The 12716-nt window shown below is 40.1% G+C and overlaps 1 protein-coding gene and 1 long non-coding RNA gene across 4 annotated transcripts in view; one reads left to right on the forward strand and one right to left on the reverse strand.

Moving 5' to 3' along the window:
• LOC141423973 (uncharacterized) overlaps positions 1 to 10795 on the forward strand; it is a 39188-nt gene extending 28393 nt beyond the window's left edge. The window contains exon 3 of the long non-coding RNA XR_012448739.1: positions 5709 to 10795. This is a non-coding gene — a long non-coding RNA (uncharacterized lncRNA). The remainder of the gene's footprint in view (positions 1 to 5708) is intronic.
• The window catches only part of Rnf216 (ring finger protein 216), a 122611-nt gene extending 111701 nt beyond the window's left edge, over positions 1 to 10910 (reverse strand). For all 3 annotated transcript variants that reach the window (XM_074075494.1, XM_020165568.2, XM_074075495.1), the window contains exons 1-2: positions 10789 to 10910; positions 3730 to 3860 (exon numbers count right to left, since the gene is read on the reverse strand). In XM_074075494.1, coding sequence (XP_073931595.1) covers positions 3730 to 3860; positions 10789 to 10855 — 198 coding nt within the window. In that variant the 5' untranslated portion in view covers positions 10856 to 10910. The remainder of the gene's footprint in view (positions 1 to 3729; positions 3861 to 10788) is intronic.
• Between the last annotated feature and the right edge of the window lie 1806 nt (positions 10911 to 12716).

Raw genomic sequence — 12716 nt, forward strand, 5'->3', positions numbered from 1 at the left:
CAACACAAAAAAATGGCTGGTGGAAGTGGCAGAGCGCCTGCCTAGCAGGTGTGAAGCCCTGAGTTCAAACTCCAGTACCACCAAAACCAAAACCAAACAAAAAACCAAGAAGTAATGAAATAACTATTTGTTTGATATAAAAGCTTGGGACATTTTTTCTGGAGGTACTGGGGGTTGAACACTTGAGTTATACCCCCAGCCTCTTTTATCTTAATTAATTAAACTTAATTTATCTTAATTAATTAATTAAACTAATTAATGTTTTTTTTGAGACAGGGTCTCACAATGTAGCCCAGACAGGCCTGGAACTCACTATGGAAACCAGGCTGGCTTTCAACTCCTGATCCTTTTGCCTCGGTCACCTATAATCTGAGATTGCAGTCATGCACCACTATGACTGGCTTGTTGAAATGTTTTAGCTATGGTTTTGTAGAAATAACGTAACCATCAAAAGTTGGAAGGGGAACTGGAGAAGCTGGAGGTCAAGAGAAACAGTCAAAGCTCATAAATGAATTGAGGAAGATGAGAACAGGATTTAGAAGTACAAAAGTAATCACTAAAAGAACTAAAGAGAGTAAGACAAAGAACAAAGTTTTCAAGTTAGGCACACAACTTCCCAATAGAAATAAGAACCTCAAAGGCACAGGGAATGTATGAAAGATTATTTTTAAAACACTAAAAACAAAGCATATAAATGCTATGACACAACTGAAAACTCTGTCACATTGACAGTATAAATGGGATCAACTCACATATTCAATTTAAAAGATTCTTGAAACAGAACCACAAGGCAAAACCCACGTTCATGCCAACTATACAATCAAGAGGTATCGAGAGACAATGACTTGGAAAGTGGAAGCCCTATAAACAGACTTCTGATTCCAGTAATGGCAGGTGTATCTCCAACCAACCCTTCTACTGGATAAAAGCAGGAATCCTGACAGAATATTTAATCAAAACAAAGCAAAACAAAAACATCTGGTTGAAGGTTTCACATGGGATGGGATCCAGCAGAAGGAGCAAAATAGGTCCCCACATTTCGGATAAATGTTCCTAAAACATGCATTTGTCAATCCCAGACCTGGTTGAAGAGTTCAGTAGATGAATAAAACTTTTGATACCTGTAGTGAGGAGCGAAGGGCATAAAAACTGGAATTCAGAAACTACGAAAGATTCTGGTAAACTTCAAGCTCTGTGGTTAGGCCGAAGAGGGATACCAACGAAGTAAGTGCACACTAGAAGCACGTTAGCCCTCCTAGGAGCTGGACCAAGTTCCATCACTTTAAGTCCTTGATTTTGATATTTCCTACGTCCTTAGAACTTCAAGTACATCATGATGCATGTCTATAATCCCACCTTCTGAGAGGCAAGAAGATCACGAGTTCAAGGCCAGTCTAGACAAAGTTACTGAGACTCTAGCTCAAAAACAAAATTCAAACAAAAGGACAGGAGTTATGGCTCAAGTTTTAGAGCACTTGCTTAGCAAGGGCAAGACCCACAGTACTACAAAAACCAAAAAACAACTGCAGAGCCTTTGTGCAGAAAGAGAACATCATCTAGAACGCCAAAATTTTCTTACACAATGACTTCACTCAATCAAAATTAACTAAGCACAAGAACTTAATGTGACCTTTGGAAACCAAAACAAGTAGCAGTTCCAGAAACATGCACAGATGTTTGAGAAAGTAAAGCCATCACACATATTGTAAGCGATGTTCAGTGTGTGTAGGAAACAGAAGACTAGATTGGAAATTTCAGCAGAGAAGCAGAAGAATCAAAGGCATATTCTAGAGAGACTAGCCTAATCCTAGAATCAATGAATGGATGGATACCATTTTAAATAAATACAGTTGAAATGAGAAATTAGTGAACTGAAAAACAGGTCAAATTAAAACAGCCAGAATAAGGCACAGAGATAAAACTGAGCATTAAATGTAAGAATAACACACATAAAAAATACAGTGAAAAGGTTTTAACAAATACGTACCTGGAATTCTAGAAGAAGAGAAAGAACAAAAATAGTTAAAGACAAAATATGAATAGTAATAAAGTGGGGTTGATTTTTATTTTGAAAATCCAAACAAAATGAATTAAAACTCTCAAACAATAGAAACCTAAGTATAAGCACAGGAAAACAAATATAAATTCTTAACAGCAGCAGCACACATTGCTTTCAAAGGAACAAAAATGCAACTACAGACTGAGTTTTCAACAGAAAAAAACAGAAGCCAGATGACACTAGAATAGTATCTTCCTAGGTTTTAAACTGCCACATAAAATTTTATACTTAGTGAAAAATATCAGCAGACTGTCCACAGAGGATATTCTGAGGTGGTCTTTAAGCAGAAGAAAAATAATCTCAGTTTCAAGGTCAGAGATTAAGAAAGTACCTGGATATGACAATGAATAGACTGCATAAAATAAAAAAATACAGTAGGTTTAAAAAATGTACACAGAATTAAGATATATAACAAAAACAGGACTTAAGGCCTGCCAGAATGGCTCAAATGGTAGAGTACCTGCCTAGCAAGCTTAAGGCCCTGAGTTCAAACTCTAGTGCCTCCCCCATACCCCCCACAAAAAATATTTTAAGTTTGGAGAATAGAATCAAGTGTTCTAAGGTCTTTACAATATCTAGGAAGAGTTGCAAACAGTAATTTAAAACAGTGGTGAACACTTGTAATTCTAGCACTCAGGAGGCTGGAGGCAGGAGGATTGCCTCTGAAGGTCAGCCTGGGTTACATAGCAAGACCCTGCCTCTAAAAAAGAAAATGAAGACAAAACAAGAAAATAAAATAGTGCTGAGGCAGAATATGTAGTAATAATAGTAATAAATAGTATTCAAGCAAACAAGCATTTTCATACTCAATAAAGTCAGTGGTTATTTTTATTATCTATCACCACTATTAATTAAAACTTTTTGAAGAAGCACTGTAATATAATTACACAAGAGAAAGAAATAATAAAAGCAGGAACTCTCTAAGAGTCATTATTTGCAAATAATCAGACACAAATTCTCAAGAAATTAAGAGCGAACAGAAAAATGACTATAGATAATGAAAGTAGCTGAGTGTGAAATTAAAAGAGCAACAGGCTTTAAGTTTTTAAGTTAAAAAGTCCAACAGAAGAAAAGATGCCACTCAAAAGAGCAACAGAAAAGATAAAATAACCAGGAATAAGTAACAAAATATGTCTGAAATCTAGATTAAGAAAAATTCAAAATGCTCTGGCTGAGGAATACAAAAAGTTGAACTACATGGAAAAACAAAGTTGTTCTTGTTTAGAAAACAGCAGTATTGTATAAATTGCTCCATAAACATAACAAAATTTGCTTTGTTTTAGATAGATTGTCTATTTAAACTAGAGAAACTGACTGCACAATTCCCATAGAAATATATACAAGGTTTACCTAGGATGAGTGTGAAAACTCCGGATAACAAGGGAAGCTAAGTTCTGCTTGACAGGAGGACACACTGGGATGGGTGCTGTAGTAATTGCAAAGCAGTCAGGTGAGACAGAGCAAGGTGCGGAAGAGCAGAGCAGAAACGGACCACAGCATGCGCTTCTACAGCTAAGGGACACGTGGAAGAGGTGGAAGGGGGCTGGTGCCAGACATGGAGAAAAGCACACAGAGTGTGCCCTTAGTAGCGTTCTATAAGGCCCTGAGAGTGGCTGAGTCACATCACTTGTGTGCAACAGTGCCTCATGACGACAGTTTAAGAAACTCACTTCTGTCAGGATGACATCATCATCCAGGTCGTCTTCATGCTGCTGAGGAGCCGGGGTGACCAGCATTGGAGTCCCTTCCTCATCCGAGGAGTCAGATATGGTGATGGGCCCATCTCTGAGACTGATCCAGTCTATGGGAAGGTCAAGAATGCTGTTATCAAGAAGCCAGCACAATCACATTCCGTCCATGAATTCAACTCTGGCCAGACATGGTTAAGTCTAAAGCCAAGTTCATGGCTACTAGTGTGCTCACTTGCCTCCTCAAAGCAGCAAGCAGGAGCAGCCATGTTTCCATGTTGATTTTTACAATAATATATTCTGGGAATTGCTAGAGAAAATGTTCAAGATTACCAACTTTTCATATAAGGTTAAAGAAATCTGCTGATAAGTATCTCAACTGCCAATTTCTTTACAGTGAAATCATGGCCTCTTTATTCCTCCCAGGAATAAAAGAAATTTATTTAAACTGCTAGGTTGGAAAGAAATTATCACTCAAAAATAGTAAAATTTTCACTTTAAGATTTAAAATATTAAATTTGCTTTTCTTAGGCATGACCCTTAAGCATCACTTAAGCAAACAAATTTCAAGCACCCATTTAGCATCTATGACACTAAGCAATTTAACTTGCCTAGGTTCCTTTTAAGTAGAACTATAGTTTAGCCATTTAGCCATGGTAATTCTGTGCAAGGTTCCTACTTTTTATCTGTATGAAGAAAGATCATGTTTGATATAAATTACTGGATTGAAATTTAAAAACTTGTATTTTTTGGCCTGATTCCATGGGCAATGAAGAAAAAAATGCATTAAGTGTCCAGAAAGAAGGACAGAAGCAGCAGCAAGAAAAGAAAGGGTGATCATCAGTATAATTTCTTTCTTTTTTTCTCCAGTGGTACAGGAGGTTGAACTCAGGGCTTTCTGCTTGCTAGGCAGGTGCTCCAGGTGCTCTACCACCTGAGCTACACCTCTAGCCCTTTCTGCTTTAGCTATTTTTAGGACAGGGTCTCCGGTTTATGCCAGGGCCAGCCTGGACTGTGATCCTCCTATTTATGTGCCACCACACCCAGCTATTGGTTGAGATGGGATTGTGAGAACTTTTTCATCAGGCTAGCCTCAAACTGCAATCCTCTCAAGTAGCTGGTATTACACTCATAAGCCACAATATCTAGCCATCATTACAATTTCTGAAACTCCTCTGCTGAAGTTATGTCTTTCTTAAGGTTAATTTCTCATATATTTTTAGGTACTCTACAACTGTGAAAAGCAATAAAAAAATCAATGATCTGGCTGGACACCACTGGCTCACGCCTGTAATCCCAACTACTCAAGAGGCAAAGATCAGGAGGATCACAGTTCAAAGCCAGCCCAGGATAATCTGTGAGACCCTATCTCAAAAAAACCCATCACAAAAAAGGGCTGGTGGAGTGGCTCAAGGTGTAAGCCCTGAGTTCAAGCCCAGTACTGCAAAATAAATAAATAAAATAAAATAAAATAAGATAAAATAAAAAAATCAATGATCTGACGCCAGGAACAATAGTTTTAAAACAATGGGTATGACTGTGAGACCTCAGGTCAAACTGCCCGTTTAAATCTCAGCTTTCTCTCTCTTTTTTTGGATACAGATCTTACTATAAATCCGAGGTTAGCCTCAAAATCATGACCTTCCTGAGTGCTGGATTACACATGTGCCACCAAGCTCAGCTCCGTTACCTAACTTTTTTTTTTTTTGGCAGCAGTGGGGTTTGAACTCAGGGCCTCATCCTTTCAGGGCATGCCCTCTACCACTTGAGCCACTCCACTGTTCCCTAACTGTTCCCTCCACCACCCTCACCACCTTTCCAGTACTAGAGATTGAATTCAGGGACTCCTAGGCAAGCACTGTACCACTGACTCAATCCAGTTCTCCTCCCTTTTGGAATAGGAGTGTTTATCTTGTGCCACTGTATATTGGAAGTAAGTAATTTTCTTTTTGATTTTACAGGGACTCACTGCTAAGAATCTGTCTTGAGTCTCAGAGGAGACCTTGACATTTGGACTTCTGAACAGTGTTGGAACTGTTAAGACCACAGGGATTCACCGGGATGGACTGAATGTATTTTGCATTACAAGAGGAAAAGGAGTCTTTTGGGAGGCCAGGGGTGGAATGTTATGGCTTACGGATATGTGTCTGAGTGCCAGGTTGATAAGGGCTGAACTTGTGGATTGTTGGTTTTGATTATCAATTTGATTGAATTTAGAATCACCTACTACAACTAGTAAAGCACATCTCTGGATGTGTCTGTGAGTTGTTTCCAGAGAAGACGGACTAACTAAGGAAAAAGACCCACATTGAATGTGAGCTGCATCATCCCATGGGCTGGGACCTGGATAGAATGAAAGGGGAAAAAGGAGAACACCAGCACCAATACCTGCATTCTCTTTCTCTGCTTTCTGGCTGCCATGATCTAAACTACTTTGCTCTGCCATCCCTTCCCTACGATGATAGAATGACACCAATGAAACCATGAGCCCAAATAAATCTTTCCTCCCTTAAAGTTAACTGAAAAAACAAAAAAGAAATGCAATTAAATTTGGCAGAACAGATCCACGTCCTAAGCCTCCACTAAGATGATGGTGTAGTGTCTGCATATAACCTATGTCCACCCTCCCATATGTGCTGAATTATCTTGATGACGTATAATACTTAACACAATGTACACATACGAATGTGATGAGTAACTGTAATACTGTGCTATTTGGAATGACAACAGTCTGTACATATTCAATTCAGATGAAATTTGGTTAAATCCAAAGATGTAGAACCTGCAGATGTAGAGGGTTCACTGTAGTTGTTGGTTTTATTTTCATTTGTGACTTGTGCAGAATCATTCTGTGGAGTCTGCTTTCCCCATTATGTGCATATGATCTGCCTGGGTCGTTTCTTTTTAAAGAAAAGAAGCCCTGCTTCCTGGGGTGAGCACAGCTTAATAGGCCACCATGTTTAAACACCTTGAGCCAGCAAGGTTTCCACTCTGAAAATGGATCCATGTGACTTGGAGAATGCACTCAAAGTTCAGGTGCATTAGAAATCCATCCTGGCTTTCACTTCCTGCCTTTGCAAAGCCTTAGGTCCTGCCAGGGATAAGCAGCCTGCTAGGGACCTCTTAGGTCTCTATTGTTCATGTGTGACCTTGAGGATTGGTACAACCTTTCAGCCTACCAAGGACATTTAGCAGCTTATTAAGCTACTCTTTGGCTGTCTCGTTCCCTTGGAAACCCATATTAAATTTCTGGCTGATATGCTAGTCCACTGCTTGCCCTAACAAATGTCCAGACCTCAGGCTAGATACTTTTTATGTGTGTTTGCTGCTGAGATTTTAATGTCCCCGAGCATGGAATTCCTTCTCTCTTCTACTCCAAAAAAGAGCTGTCCCTTTCACTACTAGTCTTCCCAGCCCGTCTCACTGCTCAGGCAGGCCTTTGCCACCACATGGGACCGATGAATATTGGGGGGCCAAGGAGGAAGGAATGGGAGCAGCCCCAGACTCAAACCCCACAGACTTTCAGTCTTCTTGTCCAGATTCACTAGCCTTTCTTGACTAACTGTTCTCAATTACTGTATACCACGGGTCACTTTCCAGTCTTTGATTGTTTTTAGCGATTTTGCTTATTTTATCACTGATTTCTTGACTTTCCTGAGCTCTTCATTCAGCCATGCTTGAAGACCTACCCCATGGAGGTTCCCTATAAAAGAGGTCCTGAGTGAGACCACTGAAAACAGAATCATGGTGAGACCCAGCTGCCTTCTGCTACTTGGTTCTCTGAATACTTGTGTATAGTCTTAGACTGCATATGCAAAAGCCTGTAGATTCCTCTCAGGAAGAACTGGCCCAAGAAAAAGACACACAACCTTGAAGGATACAATGGAAAAAGCTGGTTTGAAACCTGTCACCTTACAGCAAATTCCAATAGTTGGCAAGACTCACCCTACAGATCACACATTTGTAAACACCTAAGGCTTCAATTAGCTTTTTTTTTCTTTCTTTTTTTGTGGTACTGATAGATATTTGGGTTATTGTTTTTATGTACACGTCTACTGTGCTCATTTCAGCTAGGTACATGCTAGGAGTGGAATTGCTGAGTTGCAGAGTAACTCAATTTTATCAATTTTAGTAGATAAAATGGTATGGCTGAGCCAGGTGCTGGTTGCTCATGCCTATAAACCCAGTTACTCAGGAGGCAGAGATCAGGAGAACTGAGGTTCAAAGCCAGCCCGGGCAAACAGTTCTGTGAGACCCTATCTCGAAAATACTTAACACAAAAAGGGCTGGAGGAGTGGCTCGAGGAGTAAGCCATTAGTACAAACCCCACTACCAAACCCAGCTGATAGCTGGGTCCAGTGGCACGCACCTGTTATCGCAAGCCACACAGAGGCTGAGAGAGGGAAGACTGCTTTCCGGGCTGGCCCAAGCAGAGAAAAAAAAAAAAAAAAAGCTGGATGTGCATGCCCGTTATGCCAGTGGCGGTGGCAAGTGGACCCAGGAGGACCGTGACCCAGTCAGCCTGCACAAGAATCAAGATCCCAACTCCAAAACAACTAGAGCAAAAGGCCTGGTGGTATGGCTCCAGTGCAGAGCACCTACTTAGCAAGAGTGAGGCGCTGAGTTCAAACCCCAGTCCCACGAAAAAAAGGTATGTCTGAGCAGTTGCAAGAGATAACATAGCCTGCAAGGCTAAAATACCATTTGGCTCTTTAATGTTGCAGAGTCCTGGGTTAGACAACAAACTTCTCCAAAAGAAAACACACACACACACACACACACACACACAAAGAAGAAGAAAAGAAAAAACAAACAGGTAATAAATTTCCGCTTTACTTGTTATTTAATTACACGCATCTTAGGCTGTAAGTTCTCTTTAAGCACAGTACCAGGTGCACCTCATAAGCTTCAACAGATTCCATTTTCACTGACAAGCAACTAAATATATTTTCTGATTTCCACTGTGATGGATTATTTTGAGGTCTATGCCTATTTTCTACCCATGTAAGGATTTTTTTAAATACTATTTCTATAATTGGTTTATGGCTTAATTCCAATGTAATTGGAGAAAATAATTTGTCTAATTTCAATCTCCTAAAATTTAAATCTTATGTAGCTTAAAACATGGTCAATTTTGCCAATACCTTAGGTGCAGCATTCCACATGTACTTTTCCAGTTTACCGACCATCTTCTCTTGATAGTCTATATTCACACAAATGTTTGTGTGTGTAAGCTCTCCCAGTTACTAAAAGAAATGTGTTAAAAGTTCCCATGATGGCGCAGGTTTGTCCAGTTCTTTCAGTTTTGGCAATGTCTGCTTTGCATACATTACTAGGTGTACGAGGATTAGAACTGCTCACCTTCACAATGTTCTGTGATGAGCTCTACTAACACTTCTGGAATTTCTACTTCGTCTGGTGCTATATTATCATCTAGACATAAATGTTTTCTTTTTCTTTTTTATCCTATTTATATTTTCAATCTTCATTTTATCTTCACCTTAAAGCCTATTCTATACTATTCTAGGTACACAATTCTAGGTGAGAGGCCAGAATACTACTTAGCAATAAAAACGAAAGAATTGGTAATACACGCAACATGGAAGGATATCAAAAATTATGTTGGACAAAAAAATTCTAGTACAAAGAGTAAGTGCTGGACAGACCCATTATGACAGTAGTGATATAAGCTCAATTTTAAACACTCTCAAAGCCAAATCCACATAATTCACTTTCTACTGGAAAAAATGATCTTCAAAACCACAAAGTATTACTAATAGGACAACAAAACTAGAACAGCCTCTGCCATGGAATTTGTATTTGCAAGAAATGAATATAGTAAAGATTCTTTTCCTACTTATCAGCACAAAACTTTGTCCTTTCACCCCAAGTATAAATGTGAATTCGGATCTGGCAGGAAATGTCACACACATTTACGAATATTAGAGAAATACACTCTTCCCTTTATAAGTCAATGAATTTGTCAAAAATTTAAACACTGTTAAGACAAGAAACAAATAAGCCAGAGTCTTCTGGCAAAAAAGAAACCAAGAACCTGGTGTGGTGGTGCATGCTCTGCAGGCTGAGGCAGGAGGACTGGGAGTCAGAGACCAGCCTGGTTACACAGTTAGCCTCAGGACAGCCTTGGCTTCATAGGGAGACCCTATCTCAAAACACCAACCAAACAAAACCCAAAAACTTCAAAAAAATCCAAATTCCCTCTCCCCCCCCCCAAAAAAAAGAAGAGCAATGAAGCATCAGGTGAGAGCAAGAATGCTGGGGAGTGCCTATAATATTTTAGATGTGAGAGGCCCAGAGAACACTCCTGGCAGTCACCATTCCTTCAGAAACAAAGAGCTGACACTGGTTTCATAATCCCACCTCTTGTAGACATAGTAACTGCGCACCCACAAGCTTTTGCTAACTAGTTATCAGCGCATTAACCTTGTGGCTGATACCCTTTTTTGTGGGGTGGGGGAGGCAGTATGGGGTTTGACTCGGCCTCTCATTTGCTAGGCAGGCGCTCTACTGCTCCACCTGCGCTGCCCAGCCCTGTCACCTGAGTTTGTTTTGGGCAGGACTTCCACCACGGGAGCCACTCTGCTAGCCTTTTACTTTGTTACTTTTACTTTGTTTTTACATCTTGCCCAAGCAGGTGTTGGACTACAATCCCACCTTTACCTCTCAAGTAGCTGTGATCACAGGCATGCGTCACCACACCCGACTTGTTCTGAGATAGGATCTCCCTAACTTTTTTCCCAGACTGGCTTAAACTTCGATCCTCCCATCTCTGACTCTCAAGTAGCTGAGATTATAGGCATGTCCCTCGATACCCGGAATGATGGATGATTTCTATCATGCCAGCATGTGTCCTCACATTTGGCACAATTCTAGTGTGACCATTTATGTCTGAGTTCCCAGGTCTAAAAATGGAATCCCTCTCGAGTCTAAATGACGCACTATAGGTTCATTTCAAAGAAGACACTGCCATAATACTAAAAGAAAAAGTAATGAGGAAAGGGAGAAAGTACAACAACTTACCTTGTCCCCGGTGGCAGTGAAAGTTGTTCAAGTGAATTACTTCTTCATTATTGTTTCCCTCTGCCATTTTCAGCTGCAGTCATGCACATTCGTGATTGCTAATATCTAAACATGGTAACCATCTGTTCCAAAGGGTAAGAAAGAGAAGAAAAGAGAAGTATTAAAAATGAAAATATTCACACTCTTGGGCATATACCCAAAAGACTGTGACACAGGTTACTCCAGAGGCACCTGCACACCCATGTTTATTGCAGCACTATTCACAATAGCCAAGTTATGGAAACAGCCAAGATGCCCCACTACTGACGAATGGATCAAGAAAATGTGGTATCTATACACAATGGAATTTTATGCAGCCATGAAGAAGAATGAAATGTTATCATTCGCTGGTAAATGGATGGAATTGGAGAACATCATTCTGAGTGAGGTTAGCCTGGCCCAAAAATCGTATGTTCTCCTTCATATGCGGACATCAGATCAAGGGCAAACACAACAAAGGGATTGGACTTTGAGCACATGATAAAAGCTACAACACACAAGGGAGGTGTGAGGATTAGGTAAGACACCTAAAAAATTAGCTAGCATTTGTTGCCCTCAACGCAGAGAAACTAAAGCAGATACCTTAAAAGCAACTGAGGCCAATAGGAGAAGGGGACCAGGAACTAGAGAAAACGTTAGATCAAGAAGAATTAACCTAGAAGGTAACACACATGCACAGGAAATTAATGTGAGTCAACTCCCTGTATAGCTATCCTTATCTCAACCAGCAAAAACCCTTGTTCCTTCCTATTATTGCTTATACTCTCTCTACAACAAAATTAGAGATAAGGGCAAAATAGTTTCTGCCAGGTATCGAGGGGGTGGGGGGAGAGGGAGGGGGTGGAGTGGGTGGTAAGGGAGGGGGTGGGGGCAGGGGGGAGAAATGACCCAAACCTTGTATGCACATATGAATAATAAAACAATAAAAATTTTTTAAAAATGAGAGTATTCAAACTCTTCCCACATACCCAGTCAAGGAAGTGGTCAAAGCTATCCAGGACTTGGGTATGCAATTACAAGCATGAAGCCCTGAATTTAATCCCCGGAGCTAGAAAACAAACGAACAAACAAACCAACCACGAACTTAAAACATAAACATTTAAATATATGTATGTATATATGTTAAAAGTTAGGTGTGGTGAGCATGCCTATAATCCCAGCACTCAGGAGGCTGAAGTAGGAGGACAGCAAGTTTGAGGCCAGCCTAGGCAACATCCTGTCTCAAAACAAAAACTAGAAATAATATATTAGTTATAACTACATATATCCACACATATGTAACACATATATGAAAGAGGCTAAGAACTGACATCCATACAAATATCCTAACAGAAAAGGAGCACACAATTAAAAAAAGAGAAACATGACAAGATGTTCAGCCTCACTGTAGTCAGTGGGCACCAAACCAGAAGATGAGTTTTTCAAACCACTAACCTAGCAAAATGGCAAGTATGTGAGAAATGAGAAATCTTTTTTTTTTTGGCGGCCCTGGGGTTTGAACTCAGGGCCTCACACTTGCAAAGCAGGTGTTCTATTGATTGTTTGAGTCACTCTGCCAGCCCTGTTTTGTGTTGGGTATTTTGAGGTAGTTATGTCAAACTAACTGACTGAGCTGGCTTTGAACAGTGATCCTCCTGATCTCTGCCTCCCAAATAGCTAGGATTACAGGTGTGAGTCCCCAGTGTCTGGTGAGAAATGAGAAATCTTATACACTGTTGGTCTGGAAAGTAACTTGGGACAGATATCCTGGAAAGCAATTAGCAAACCTCACAAGTTGAAGACGTGCATTCCCTGTGAATGAGCAAGTTCACTCTTCAGCACAGTAGCTAAAGAAACCTGCATGCATTCTCCAGGAAGTGTGACAGAAGTTTACTATAGAAGCATATATA

This window comes from Castor canadensis, chromosome 6 (genome assembly GCF_047511655.1).
Source record: "Castor canadensis chromosome 6, mCasCan1.hap1v2, whole genome shotgun sequence".
NCBI lineage: Eukaryota > Metazoa > Chordata > Mammalia > Rodentia > Castoridae > Castor > Castor canadensis.